Source organism: Aquarana catesbeiana, linkage group LG11 (genome assembly GCF_042186555.1).
Source record: "Aquarana catesbeiana isolate 2022-GZ linkage group LG11, ASM4218655v1, whole genome shotgun sequence".
In the NCBI taxonomy this organism is placed as follows: domain Eukaryota; kingdom Metazoa; phylum Chordata; class Amphibia; order Anura; family Ranidae; genus Aquarana; species Aquarana catesbeiana.
Genome location: NC_133334.1, coordinates 51,334,265 through 51,350,239, shown reverse-complemented (window position 1 = coordinate 51,350,239; position 15,975 = coordinate 51,334,265). Strand labels below are relative to the sequence as shown.

General features: G+C 41.3%; 1 protein-coding gene across 4 annotated transcripts in view; it reads right to left on the bottom strand.

Moving 5' to 3' along the window:
• LOC141112015 (para-nitrobenzyl esterase-like) overlaps window positions 1–5,165 on the bottom strand; it is a 79,644-nt gene extending 74,479 nt beyond the window's left edge. The window contains exon 1 of one of the 4 annotated variants that reach the window (XM_073604337.1): window positions 5,063–5,165. In XM_073604337.1, coding sequence (XP_073460438.1) covers window positions 5,063–5,076 — 14 coding nt within the window. In that variant the 5' untranslated portion in view covers window positions 5,077–5,165. Of the gene's footprint in view, window positions 1–5,007 lie in introns of all 4 variants that reach the window. The other 3 variants (XM_073604336.1, XM_073604335.1, XM_073604338.1) reach the window with 3 other exon arrangements.
• Between the last annotated feature and the right edge of the window lie 10,810 nt (window positions 5,166–15,975).

Genomic DNA, 15,975 nt, shown 5'->3' with positions numbered 1-15,975 from the left:
CACTCTGGTACTGACTAGTATTCCAATGTTTCTCTTCTCTCTCAGTTTCTCTCCCTCACTCAGCTAATGTGACCCCTGTGCTGACAGAGAGGGGCAGGGGAGGGTCAAAAAAGGATGTTGTGCAGGTGTCCAATGACCTTCTCAACCAATGAGGTCATTGGCAGCTAAAAGATTGTAATGGTGCAGAATGAAAATCTGCAAATTTGTATAACTAAAAGGCAGGCTTCTGCTACCGACCGGCTTGTATACAATTTATGGCCAATTTTTAGGTATTTTGCCGAGGCACATATGAAGAAACCTATAAGCACCATGGTTGAAAAAGGCTGACCTAGATATCTGTGTAGGACCTGTCATCCTTATTTCTATTACAAGGGATGTTTACATTTCTTGTAATAGCGGTAAAAGTGATTTAAAAAAATAAAGGGACAGTGTAAAATTTAAAAATAAAAAGTAAAATAAATAAGTAAAAAAAAAGTCAAAGTGCCCCATCATTCAAACAGCAAACGTATACAAAAGTTGCGCAAGCATATGTAAACTGTGTTCAAACCACACGTGAGATTTCGCCATGAACATTAGAGCGAGAGCAATAATTCTAGGACCAGATCTCCTCTGTAACTCTAAACACGTAACCTGTAAACATTTGGCTGGAGCCACCAGAAGTGTGTGTATATAGTTACATAGTTACTCAGGTTGAAAACAGGGAAATGCGACAAATGATTGTAGAGAGGGAGTGTTTGCGGGTGCTTTGCCCCGAACACTCCCTAAACTCCAAAAAAAATGCCATAAATCTATCCCCTATTTTGTAGACGCTATAACTTTTGCGCAAATCAATAAATATACACCTATTGCGATTTTTTTTTTTTAACCAAAAATATGTAGAAGAATACATATCGCCCAACATTGTGGAACAAATTTGCTTTTTTATATATTTTTGTGGATATTTATTCTAGCAAAAAGTAAAAAATCTTGCTTTTTTTTCAAAATCGTCGCTCATTTTTTGTTTATAGCGCAAAAAAATGAAAACCGCAGAGGTGATCAAATACCACCAAAAGAAAGCTCTATTTGTGGGGAAAAAAGGACGTCAATTTTGTTTGGGTACAGCGTTGCATGACCGCGCAATTGTCAGCTAAAGCGACGCAGTGCCGAATCCCAAAAAAAGCTCTGGTCAGGAAGGGGGTAAATCCTTCCGGGGCTGAAGTGTTTAAATACCGCCAAAAGAAAGCTGTATTTGTTTACAAAAAGAGATATAAAAAGTAGTAGTTGTCATTCAAACTATCAAAGCACTGAAAATGACCTTGTAATGAAGGGGTATATGCAAGCTATTAAGTGGTTAAGCAGATGATGCATATAGCATAGCTCCCAACTGTCCCTGATTTCGAGGGACTGTCCTTGATTTGGAGCAATGTCCCTCTGTCCCTCATTCCTCCTCATTGTCCCTCATTTTGGTCTGATCTATATAGATGTATATAAAATGCACTTTTTATCTATCAAAAAGTGTTTCCCAGTGCTAAACCTTTCATCTGATTTCTAAATTGCTGCATTTGTAAATTCCAAAAGCCAATATAAAGGAATAGTAGTGGTAAAAAAAAAGCTCTTGTGGGTTTACTTATCTTGTTTTTTGTACAATTCCCCTTTAAGGGGGCGTGGCAAGGGGTGTGTCCTATGCCTGCATACTTTTGCTGATAGGTGTCCCTTATTCCCATCTCAAAAAGTTGGGAGGTATGCATATAGCTAAGCATAGACTTGGACTACCTGGGACATGGAGATTTCTGATTCCTACCTTTCGTTATTCTGAAGAAATCCCTGTGTGTTTGTCTATGTCCATGTGGGAAAGTGAATCTAATGGGAGTGGTTTCATAATCAATCAGCTGCTGCAGCCGCATCTGTGTGCAGCTCCCCCCAGCCCCCCCCCCCCTTACACTTATCTGAGCCTGATGTCAATCCACCACTGTGCCTGAGATCAGCATCACTGCTCTCTTTCTCCTAACTGGCTCAGAGGCAGCAGCGGGAACCATTGGCTCCTGCTGCTGTAAATTACAGCCAGTGAGGAGGGAGCAGGGGGTGGGGCTAAGCTGTGTATGGATGAACTTGGGAGCCAGCAGCAGCAGCTGGTGGCCCAAAAAGAGGAAGGTTGGTGCTGCTCTGTGCAGAAACATTGCACAGAGTGGGTAAGTATACCATGTTTGTTATTTTTTTGTTAAATATTTTTCCCTTTACAATCACTTTAAATCTTTATTTTCCTGCCCTGTACACTCCACTTTCTAAAAGTTCTGATGTAACTTTATACATTAGGGGTCATTAATCAGAGAATTTGTGCAGCTAAGACTAGACCTTGGCTATATGAGACTGTCAAAGAAAATAACACATAAATCTTTCGTTTCCTGTCAGTCGATGGATAATATTATACACTCAGAAACATAGAAGCCATGATGTAACGTTTACTTTAAAGCTTCACTCACATGGGCATATACTTCTTTTCTGCATGGTTTGGCTTGCTGGCAGAGCTAGCAGAAGAGTAAATACGTGCCTAAAGTACTGGTGTTTAGACACATTTGGAAGCATACAATTCTGCTAATGGCTTCTGTGTGTATGCATGCATGTGTTTATGTGGGTTCATGCACGAATGTGCATAACATTTACAGGTATGTGTGGCCCTAGATGCAGTTGTGCCCTACTTTTTTGTGTGGCTAAATGCAATGCACATTATCTGATGTAGATGCAGCTATGTGTATGGGCTCATTGATTACTATAGTGCTGCATAACAGTGCCTTGAAAAAGTATTCATACTCCTTGAAATTTTCCACATTTTGTCAGGTTACAACCAAAAATGTAAATATATTTTATTGGGATTTTATGTGATCGACCAACACAATGTGGCACCTAATTGTAAAGTGGGAAGAAAATGATAAATGGTTTTCAATTGTTTTTACAAATATGTGAAAAGTGTGGGGTACATTTGTATTCAGCCCCCCTGTGTCAATACTTTGTAGAACCACCTTTCACTGCAATTACAGCTGCAAGTCTTTTTGGGGATGTCTCTACCAGCTTTTGCACATCTAGAGATTGACATTTTTGCCCATTCTTCTTTGCAAAATAGCTCAATCTCTGTCAGATTGGATGGAGATCTTCTGTGAATAGCAATTTTCAAGTCTTGCCACAGGATTCTCAATTAGCTTTAGGTCTGGACTTTGACTGGGTCATTCTAACACATGAATATGCTTTGATCTAAACCATTCCATTGTAGCCCTGGCTGTATGTTTAGGTCATTGTCCTGCTGGAAGGTGAACCTCTGCCCCAGTCTCAAGTCTTGTGCAGACTCCCAACAGGTTTTCTTCTAAGATTGCTCTGTATTTGGCTCCATCCATCTTCCCATCAACTCTGACCAGCTTCCCTGTCCCTGCTGAAGAAAAGCATCCCCACAACATGATACTGCCACTGGTATGTTCAGTCTGATGTGCAGTGTTAGTTTTCCACCACACATAGGAGTTGATTTGCTAAAACTGGACAGTGCAAAATCTGGTGCAGCTGTGCATGGTAGCCAATCAGCTTCTAATTTCAGCTTGTTCAGTCAAGCTTTGACAATAAAACCTGGAAGCTAATTGGTTTGTACGAAGAGCTGCACCAGATTTTGCACTCTCCAGCTTTAGTAAATCAACCCCACAGTCTTTTGTCCTTTTGTCAAAAAGTTCAATTTTGGTCTCATCTGACCAGAGCACCTTCTTCCACATGCTTGCTGTGTTCCCCACATGGCTTCTCGCAAACTGCAAATGGGACTTTTTATGGCTTTCTTTCAACAATGGCTTTCTTCTTGCCCCTCTTCCATAAAGGCCAGATTTGTGGAGAGCACAATTAATAGTTAGATTATTAGTAGATTCTCCCACCTGAGATGCGGATCTCTGCAGCTCCTCCTGAGTTCCCATGGGCGTCTTGGCTGCTTCTCTGATTAATGCTCTCCTGTACCCTACTTGTAAGTTTAGATGGACGGCCATGTCTTGTTAGGTTTGCAGTTGTGCCATACTCTTTGCATTTTCAGATGATGGATTGAACAGTGCTCCGTGAGATGTTCAAAGCTTGGGATATATTTTTATAACCTAACCCTGCTTTAATGTTCCCCACAACTTTATCCCTGACCTGTCTGGTGTGTTCCTTGGACTTCACGATCCTGTTTGTTCACTAAGGTTCTCTAACAAACGTCTGAGGGCTTCACAGAACAGCTGTATTTATACTGAGATTAAATTACACACAGGTGGACTCTATTTACTAATTAGGTGGCTTCTGAAGGCAATTGGTCCCACTAGATTTTAGTTAGAGGTATCAGAGTAAAGGGGGCTGAATACAAATGCATGCCACATTTTTCAGATATTAATTTGGCAAAAAAAACTGGAAAACCATTTATCATTTTCCTTCCACTTCACAATTATGTGCTATTTTGTGTTGGTCTATCACATAAGATCCCAATAAAATGCAATTAGGTTTTTTGGTTGTAACATGACAAAATGTGGAAAAGGGGTATGAATACTTTTTCAAGGCACTGTAGATATGCACAAAACGATATGTTGTATGCAACTAAACCAGGGGTCTCAAACTGGCAGCCCTCTGGCCGCCAGTTTGAGACCCCTGATCTAAACAAAGTGTTTTTTTCCTGCCAGCAAGAATGAGCTCTAAATGGCCTTAAGGAGACATAAAGTGAATCTAATGAGCAGAAAACAATGAGTATTATGTAATGGTTAGATAGATTAAAAAAGGAAAACAGACTTCATTTGTAGTGATAACACCTCAGAGCATCACTGTAAATGAGGCATTCAAAATGAAATAATAGATTTGTCTATAGGGCAGTGACATTGAGCAAGCAAGTGACAACACACGCAGATAAGACGCTGGCTGTCCGGTGACACTGATCACTATGTATATAAACACCCCCAAACTAAAAAAAAAATTGACAAGGCTTCCATACCACTCGAGGGTGAATAGAAAGAAGTTAAAGCTGCCATCCTCATGAAAACTCACCACATCCCTTCCCTTGGCCCCAGAGCTGTCCTCCGTGAGGAGACTTTCTACTCACTTGTTCCCCGCCATGTTGCCTCACTGCTGTATGAAATCACACACTCCCCCTCCCTGTACAGCTAATCATTCTATATGTGAAGGTGCCGTTTACCCAGGTCCTGGATACACATTACACTGGACTCTGTAACAATGGAGACTTTTCATAGATAATCCAAGCCAATTCTTCAGGTGTAAAAAATGAAAGGAACATACCACAGCATTTATTTTCAAACAGGTAGCACAGTCGCCTTAATCCAATCACTATGCAATGTGTCAAGGCAGGTGCAAAAAAACAAGTTCTACCAGATTGTGGTTTTTTTATTTGCTATGCATTGTTTACATGGATTAGAATATCTAGATCATGATTTCTCAACATTTTTTCTGTTGTGGCACCCTTTAAAATTACTGTATGCACAATCTCGAGGCACCCAACTCTAAAGTATAAAAAACAAAACTGTTATTTTTACACAATACAGAAACATCCACACATGTAGGACACCCAACGTTAGAGGTTTCCAAAGCAACTATACCTTTACAGTCTGGTACTGACTAGTATTCCAATGTTTCTCTTCTCCCTTCGGTTTCTCTCCCTCACTCAGCTAATGTGACCCCTGTGCTGACAGAGAGGGGCAGGGGAGGGTCAAAAAAGGATGTTGTGCAGGCGTCCAGTGACCTTCTCAACCAATGAGGTCATTGGCGGCTAAAGGGTTGTAATGGTGCAGAATGAAAATCTGCAACTTTGTATAACTAAAAGGCAGGCTTCTGCTACCGACCGGCTTGTATACAGTTTTTGGCCAATTTTTAGGCATTTTGCCAAGGCACACGTGAAGAAACCTATAGGCACCATGGTTGAAAAAGGCTGACCTAGATATCTGTGTAGGACCTGTCATCTTTATTTCTATTACAAGGGATGTTTACATTTCTTGTAATAGCGGTAATAGTGATTAAAAAAAATAAAGGGACAGTGTAAAATGTAAAAAAAAAAAAAGTAAAATAAATAAGAAAAAAAAAAGTTAAAGTGCCCCATCATTCAAAAAGCAAACACATACATAAGTTTACATATAAGCATATGTAAACTGTGTTCAAACCACACATGTGAGGTTTCGCCATGAACATTAGAGCAAGAGCAATAATTCTAGGACCAGACCTCCTCTGTAACTCTAAACAGGTAACCTGTAAACATTTGGCTGAAGCCACCAGAAGTGTTTGTATATAGTTACATAGTTAGTCAGGTTGAAAAAAGACACAAGTCCATCTAGTTCAACCTAAAAAAAAAAATGCAATCCCATATACACAATCCTTCACCCACAGTTGATCCAGAGGAAGGCGAAAAACCAGTGGCGGCCCGTCCATAGGGGCGCACAGGAGCCCCCTCCTCTAAGCTATTCTTGAAATTTTTTTTTAAAAAAAAGCAACTTTAAGAGTGTCCGGGCGCCAGAAACACATTGGTCTATGGGAAGCTCCCGCAAACACTCTACAATCATTTGTCAGATTTGTCCCTTTCCTTTTTTTGATTGGTGGGTACCGTAGGACGGTGGGTGGTGCTTTTCGTGTCACCGCGTTGTCACTTCCGGTTTCCCGTGGAGTTGATTGACTGGGCATGTGGATTGAGTCCTGAGCGAGCTGCGCCTGTGAGTAACGGTAAGTTCCGGTGCCGCAGGCCTCAGGCTCAGCCGCTGCCTCAGTCAAACAGTGACTTCTCCTGCACTGCACTTGTGAAATCTAGCCATTCCTCCGTACACTTCCCTGTGCTTCTCTGCAGAGTCAGTCATTCTCTCTCTTCTCCACTCAAGTCAGACTGGGCCCAGGCCAGGGCGAATGATCGCACTGGAGCCATTATTTGGGGATTATTTATTTCTGTTCTACCTGGATGTCACACACATATAGCTGTATACACTATATATACACAAAACAGGAGGATGGTAATGGTTTAGTAAGCCAGTCCACCACCTCCTCTGCATGAACGTACAACATTACTAAACAGAGGAAATTATGCCCTGCCTGAGGACAGACCATGTCCAACTTTGCCTTTGGACACATACGCTGCTGGCCCTCTCACAGTGCCATGGGAACATCTGCCTCTTTTCTCCTTGTTGGCCTCTCAGACCTGATGGGGTGGGGGGTGGGGTGCTTATTAACAAAATGTAATAAAGATGTGGAAGTGTGTACATGGGTGCACTTTATTCAATAGAAAGTGGTGTTTGGTGCATTTTAACTTGAGTACTCACTACACACATTCCACAGACACACTACAATATACTGCGTTAAACATGCAGTAATGTACTGATATATACTGCATTAAATGTACAGTATTGCACTGATATATACTGTGTTAAACGTGCAGTAATGCACTGATATATACTGCAGGAAACCTGCCCTGACAAATTAAACGGAGACGCCAATATCACACTGCAAATGGCCGCTATGTGGAGAGTATTTTTATACTGTGGGGCGAGACTAAGAGCAATGAGCCATGATTGGATAGAGTCATCATTACTTTCTCCAATCATGGCTCTGACAGGACTCTGTGCCCTGACTGGCCAAAGCTTTCATTGCTTCAGCCAATCAGGGCTTCCAAAGCACTGTGCAGCGGCACAGTGCATTGTGGTTATTTGGCGGGCCAAACAAATGGTCGAACGCCACAATAATTCGGGTGTTCTTCAAATGGGCAAACAGCCAATGTTCGGCTGTTTGCCCATTTGACTCTTTTCCTTCCCTTTTTCTCTTTTCCTTTTTTAAATTCTATATTTTATTTCAAATTTTTTTTATACATATAAACAAAACAAATTTTGTTGCATGCCTATCAAAACACAAATGTTCTGTTTTCAACGGATATATATAAGGCCATTATTTAAACAGAGAGATCAAACAAACAAAAAAGGGGAGCTTTTCTACAAGGAGAGTTGGGTTCTCTCTCCTCCTTCCCCTTAAAACCCCCTCCACAAGTGCATTGCCATATTCCCTGGTGCATATGAAGCGGGACCATAGTTTCCATTTCTTATTAAATTTCTTCTCCTTACCTTGCATAATTGCGATACCTTTTTATCATAACATGTATATCGGCTATTTTTTTTTTAGCAATAACGAGATCGAGGGGGGTAGCTCCCGCTTCCAATAGGCTGGAATACAGGCCTTTGCTGCATTCAGAAGATGGGCAACTGAGTTTTGATATTTACGTTTAGAAAAATCTGAGAGGTGGAGTAGATATCTTGCTGGGTCAGATCCGAGATCACAGTCTGTTAACCGTCCTATATTGTCTCAGACTTTGGACTAGAAATCCACTAAGTTCCGACATGACCAAAAGATATGTAGCATATTACCCTCTGACTCTCCACAACACCAACAAGTATTCGTCTTTTCCGGATACATTTTTTGTAGTAGTGATGGGACTTTATACCACCTTGTAAGGATTTTGTAGCATAGCTCTTGGTACTTACTAGCTGTTGAGGAATAGTGGGCAAAGTATAGATATGGCTCTGTTGCTCTTTAGAGAATGTAATGTCTAAATCTCTTTCACATTTCTGAAGGAATATAGGAACAGAGTACACCGGAGGATCTATTAATATTTTGTATACCTCAGATACCCCATGGGCGGACGTCTTTTCTATCAGACACAGGTTTTCCAGTGGTGTATTTGGGCGGTCTGATCTGTCCCCACACATAAGGGAGGTGAGAAAATGTGTAAGCTGTTGCTTACACAGTGGCGGGCTAAACAGCAACTGAATTTCCGTCCAGGTCTTCAACCTTGATGCTTCAAAGAAGTCGCCTAGTCGAAAATTTACATAATTACATAGTTTGTTTAAAGAGGCTATCTGTATAGCCTGGGGGAAATGACGGGTTGCTCAGGACTGGATAGAGCCGTTTCTCCCTCCGATTGTGAAAACAGATGACTTTGTTGGATAATTCTTAGGGTTGCCCCTATCAGGGGATGATTTCCTAAAGAGCCCAATGTTTTTAGCAGCAGCCATGGCAGGCATCGGAGTGGGATCTCCGTACATGATTGTTCAATCGCTACCCAGGATTTATGTCCCTCATCTCTACACCAGGCTAGTACCCTAGCGAGGTGTACTGCTTTATAATATCTTATTGGATCTGGGAAGGCCATGCCTCCCTGAGTTTTTGGCATAGCTAAATAATGAAAATATAAGCGGGGATGCTTTTTTGCCCAAATAAATCTGATAAAAGCACTACGTAGTGATTTCAGAAAAGATCCTGGAATGGCTATTGGCAGAGTCTGAAAAAGATACAATACTCTATTCATTTTGAGAAAAGCATTCCTGTCCATCCATGTGTAGGGATCTTTATTGCATCTTTCCAAATCCGAAGAGAGTTCCCGTAATAGTGGTGGAAAATTTGCTTTAAAAACTTTTTCTATTGAGGAAGTCAATTTGACTCCTAGATATGTCGAAGATGAAAGATGGAAAAGAAAACGATGCTTGAAGAGCCTGTACTCGTGTAATTGACAACGAGATATTCAATATTTCCGATTTTTGAACGTTAATTTTAAAATTCGAAAGTGGGCTATAATGATCAAACTCACTTTGGTAAATTTGGTAGCGTGGTTTCTGGTGAAGTAATAAAAAACAATATATCGTCTGAAAAAGCAGCAATTTTATGCTCCGACTTATCGATCAAACAACCTTGAATATCAGTACTGCGTCGAACAATGACTCAAGGGTTAATATAAAAATCAATGGAGACAAGGGACAACCTTGTCTTGTACTATTACTCATATTAAAATAAGAGGATGTCCCCTCATTAACTGTTACAGCCGCAGATGGAGCAGAATATATGGCCTCCTTCCATTTACCAAACGCCTTTCCTACGCCAATATGGGTCAACGTCTCCTTCAAAAATATCCAGTCCCCCCTGTCAAAGGCCTTTTCTGATTCAGAGGACAACAAACACATTGATATTTTGCGAGACTGAGCCAAGTGGATAATATCTAAGGCTCTAGTGGTGTTGTCCTTTGCCTCTTTGGTAGGCATGAAACCTAGTTGGACCAGGTTGGATGACCGTTTGAAGGAGAGGTTGTAGCCTTGTGGCTAATATCCTTGTAAAAATTTTTAGATCAACATTTAATAATGAGATAGGTCTGTAATTCTTACATTGGGCATGGTCCTTACCCTCCTTGGGAATAACAGTAATATGTGCCCTAAGAGTGTCTCTCGGTATAGGCCGATCTTCTAAAAGGGAATTAAATGCTTTTACGAATCTCGGACCTAGAGTGGAAGCAAATGCCTTAAATTACGCTACCGTATAACGATCAGGGCCATGAGCTTTATAGGGCTTAAGCATATTAATCGCCCTCATATATTCATCAATTGCTATCGCCGAGTTTAGTAGTTCAGACGCGTCTTCAGATATTGATTGTAGTCCAGAAGAGGAGAGGTAGTCTCGAATTGATTGTTGCTTTTTCTAATCTGACGACATGTTAGTCTGCAGATTATATAGCGACAAATAGTATTCTCGAAAAATCGCAGCAATTTCGCTGGATACTACGATTCCCTCCATCAGTCGATATGTGGAACACAGTTTCTCTGGGAAATTTCCCTAAGTGAATGGGCCAGCAGTTTGCCTGATTTATTCCCTTGTTCATAGTAAATATTCCTAGCCCTCAATATCTGTATGTTAGTCTCTTGTCTCATCAAAGAGGATAGTTTTTCTTGCTCTAACCTGAGGTCAGCTGCTACCGACTATGAGTGATTTTTTTATGTCTGCTACCAGATTTAACTGAACTTGAAACGCAGCATGACGCATTTTGCGTTTCCCATAATGTAAAAGGGGAAATTTCGTCTGTATGATGCCTTGACTGGGGAAAACTTTCATTGCTTCAGCCAATCAGGGCTTCCAAAGCACTGTGCAGCGGCACAGTGCATTGTGGTCATTTGGCGGGCCGAACAAATAGTCGAACTCCCCTATAATTCGGCTGTTGTAAAACATATCCAATAAAATCAAATTTCTTCATAAATTTAGGCAAAAATGTATTCTGCTACATGTCTTTGGTAAAAAAATAAAATCCCAATAGGTGTTTATTATTTGGTTTGTGTGAAAGTTATAGCATCTACAAACTATGGTATATATATTTGAAAATTGATCATACCTGATGTACTGACGGTCTATATAATTTCTTGAGCACCTTAAAATGCCAGGACAATATAAACACCCCCAACTGACCCCTTTTTGGAAAGTAGACGGTGCAAGGTATTTAGTAAGAGGCATGGTGAGTTTTTTTGTCACAATTGTTTGGAAAATGTAAAAATTAAATACATTTTTTTCTTTTTCACATTTTTTATTTTTACATGCTGCCACCAGTGCGGTGCGAGTCATTATCAGGTAAACTGACTAGTGACAGTATGTTTTTCACATTTAAAACATTTTTTAACTCTTTATTTTTTTTTTTGCTATTTTTTTACATAATTTTATCAGAGTAGTTCAGTGTTGCCATAGTGGCACTGTACTATTCTGGGGGTGGGGGTCATCAGGTATTTTTTTTTCACACTTTGATTGCTGTTACAGTGATGATCACTGTAACAGCAATGTTTTGAACTGTCATGAATGGCTTACATTCATAACATCTGTTATTTACTATTGTGTGCTGTGATTGGCCCACATCTAGCATATGGTATAGGGTGCTGTGTTTTACCTAGGTACCATGTGATAGCTGTGGGCCAATAACAGCATTACTATAGGAATCACAACGCTGGTCACAGGATGCATGCACTCCCCTCAGCTAGATGGCTTACAGGTCTGTGATCCAGTCTGCACTTGCCACCCTGGCCCAGTTAATGTGCTGTGGCCGGGCAGCAACAAGTTAACCACATGCTGCACGACGATTTACGTCAGCAGAATGGCAGGGGCAGGTAAAAGGGCATACCCGTACGTCCATTAGAAATTCCTGCTGTACCCGCGGGTCCCGCGAACTCTATGTTCACCAGCAGCCTGCGATTGCGGTGAGGAGAGGCAGAATGAGGAGATGCCTATGTAAACAAGGCATTTCCCTGTTCTGCCTAGCAACATGACAGAGATCTACTGCTCCCTGTCATCGGGAGCAGTGATCTCTGTCATGTTGTAGTGAGCCCATCCCCCCTACAGTTAGAACACACTGAGGGAACACACTTAACCCCTTGATCGCCCGCTAGTGTTTAACCCCTTCCCTGCCAGTGACATTTATACAGTAATCAGTGGCTATTTTTAGCTCTGATCGCTGTATAAATGTCACTGGTCCCAAAATAGTGTCAAAAGTGTCCAATCTGTCCGCTGTAATGTCGCAGTCACAATAAAAATCGCAGATCACCACCATTACTAGTAAAAAAAAAAATGAAAGATAAAAATGCCATAAATCTATTCCTTATTTTATAGACGCTATAACTTTTGCGCAAACCAATAAATATACACTTATTGCGATTTTTTTTTTACCAAAAATATGTAGAATACATATCGGCCTAAACTGTGGAAGAAATTTGTTTTATATATATTTTTGGGGATATTTATTATAGCAAAAAGTTAAAAATATTGCTTTTTTCCAAATTTGTCGCTCTTTTTTTGTCTATAGCTCAAAAAATAAAAACCGCAGAGGTGATCAAATACCACCAAAAGAAAGCTCTATTTGTAGGAAAAAAGGACATTAATTTTGTTTGGGTACAATGTTGCACGACCACGCAATTGTCAGCTAAAACGACGCCGTGCCGAATCACAAAAAATGCTCTGGTCAGGAAGGGAGTAAATCCTTCCGGGGCTGAAGTGGTTAAATACCACCAAAAGAAAGCTGTATTTGTTTACAAAAAGTGATATATAAAAGTAGTAGTTGTCATTCAAACTATCAAAGTGCTGAAAAATGACCTGGTAATGAAGGGGTATATGCAAGCTATTAAGTGGTTAATCAGATGATGCATATAGCTAAGCATAGACTTGGACTATCTGGGACATGGAGATTTTTAAACAACTGCCCGAAAACAAGAAATGTAGATTCCTACCGTTTGTTATTCTGAAGAAATCCCTGTGTGTTTGTCTGTGTCCATGTGAGAAAGTGAATCTAATGGGAGTGGTTTCATAATTCTCAATCAGCTGCTGCAGCTGCAGGGAACTAATGAGGAAAGCTGCAGCATCTGCATCCCTTTAGACACAATTTGCTATTAGGAGTATCTCACCAAAAATGAAATTTTTGTTGCAAGAAATGCCTGAAATATGAATTGTATCTTAGTGCAGACTTCTGGGTAAACCATTGAGCCAATCACACAAGCAGGAAATGATGTTTCTGGGGGGGCGTTCTGTACAAATTCTGTGTACAGAACACCTCCAGGTAGCCATATTGCATTTTCAGAAAATTACAGCGCTGCAGATTGAAAAGGAAAGGTAATTTTTAATAACATTCAAGCACAATATGACTTACGCTTACTTTAAAGTAGATCTAAATGCAGAAGGTTTCTTAATGCATCTGTGTGCAGGTCCCCCCAGCCCCCCCTTACACTTTTCTGCGCCTGATGTCAATCCACCACTGTGCCTGAGAGCAGCATCGCTGCTCTCTTTCTCCTAACTGGCTCAGAGGCAGCAGCGGGAACAATTGGCTCCTGCTGCTGTAAATTACAGCCAGTAAGGAGGGAGCAGAGTGTGGTGGAGCTGAGCCGCACGCACTATGTATGGATGAACTTGGGAGCCAGCAGCAGCAGTCGGTGGCCCGAAAAGAGGAAGATTGGTGCTGCTCTGTGCAGAAACATTGCACAGAGTGGGTAAGTATACCATGTTTGTTATTTTTTTTGTTAAATATTTTTACAATCACTTTAAGTCTTTATTTTCCTGCCCTGTACACTCCACTTTCTAGAAGTTCTGATGTAACTTTATACATTAGGGATCATTAATCAGAGGATTCGTGCAGCTAAGAATAGACCTTGGCTATATGAGACTATCGAAGAAAATAACACATAAATCTTTCGTTTCCTGTCAGTCGATGGATAATATTATACACTCAGAAACATAGAAGCCATGATGTAACGTTTACTTTAGGGCTTCACTCACATGGGCATATACTTAATTTCTGCATGGTTTGGCTTGATGGCAGAGCTAGCAGAAGAGTAAATACGTGCCTAAAGTACTGGTGTTTAGACACATTTGGAAGCATACAATTCTGCTAATGGCTTCTGTGTGTATGCATGCATATGTTTATGCGGAATCATGCACGAACACGCATAACATTTACAGGTATGTGTGGCCCTGGATGCAGTTGTGCCCTACTTTTTGTGTGGCTAAACACAGTGTACATTCTCTGATGTAGATGCAGACGTCTATGGGCTCATTGATTACTATAGTGCTGCATAATAACAGTGCCTTGAAAAAGTGTGACAGACCTAGCCAGGACAGAGGCTTTTGGAGGGGACTGAATGCTAGCCTCTTGCCTACTGATCATGGGCCCAGGCATTTGGGGGAACAGTGCTCTTTGTGAGCTGTATGCCTGGGGACCCTTGAGGTGGTGTTACTTTGGATTTAGGTCCATATCCCCCCAAGACACACACAGACTCTGGGAACCCTGTATATGCCATATTATAAATAGTGACTGATTCATAATATTGGGGCTCATAGAAGATGCTGATGTCATCAACTCCAGCCACCTGTTGTCTGCTATAATGTGTTTATTGTAAATAAGGCTAGTGTGGGCTCTAAGATTCTTTCACCCATTGTTGTTTGTGTTAATTAACTCTGCTATTGTGAGGTTTTCTGTGTTTCTATTTATGATAATGTTAATTGTGTCTTCTGAGCTAAAAGACGGCAAGTCTGTCCTAAAGGTCATGTCTCTGAGTCACCTAGTCTGGGTAAATGAGTAATATGAGCAGAAGGGGGGAACCTCCTCTTTAACTGCATATAAAGACTTGTATTTTGGGTCTAATAAAAAGAGTCCATGTTTAGCAACTAAACAAGTATCGGCTTGTTTTGTGCTTGTGAGCGGTTGAAATATCTGATATCTATATCCAGACTGGGAGGAAGTGGTATTTGACGAAAGCACTCAAGCGGAGTGTGGAGACGTTTTGTTACAAAAAGCATTCATAATCCTTGAAATTTTCCACATTTTGTCATGTTACAACCAAGAATGTAAATGTATTTTATTGGGATTTTATGTGATAGACCAACACAAAGTGGCACATAATGGTGAAGTGGAAGGAAAATAATAAATGGTTGTCAAATTATTTTACAAATATGTGTGTAGTGCTGGTAGATTTACAATCTACCGCAGGTAAGGTAAATTTAGTAAATTGTGTGTTAGGAAGGTTAAAAGTTCATCTCTGTTCCAGCTTGGCTGACGTTGTGTGTGCTTTCGTGCTGACCGGTGGGTGTCGCTGTTACCACTGGTCTATGTGTGGAAAGGCATTGTGTCGAAGTGTATAGATGCTCCTCTGTCACGGAGGCAAGCTCGGTGGAGATGGTCCTCCGAGTTGCATGCTGGGAAGAGGGTATTTATGGGACAGACGCCATGCTCTAGGGTTTTTTTACACAGCCACCTGCTGGCCCTCCTGGCCGACAGGTATGCATTAAGGAGCTACCTCGTGGTCCTCCGATCGGGAGGCCCGCGATGCTGCGGCACAGGGGTGGGTCCAGAGGCTTGTCTGGGGCCTACCACCGCGGCCGAGGAATGGTTCTGAGCTGTCGGTCCTGTGTGACGAAGCTGGGCGGCCAAGGAGATCCCAGGGGAGGACCCGTCTTGGAGAGATCACGCAGCGTGCTGGTCTATAGAGGGGCCTGGTGACTCGGTCGAAGGACGTATCCAAAAGAAGTAACTATACAGCATAGTGTTGCCAGTTCGGCTTAAAGGTTCAGGCACTGTGACTGACTTTCACTGCAGAGAAAATCTGATACATCCTGTGGCAGAGGATTGTACGGATTTACCCCCCAAATGAGTCTGTGGCAGAGACTTTTGATTCGTGCTGCGTGCTGGCTGCTAGA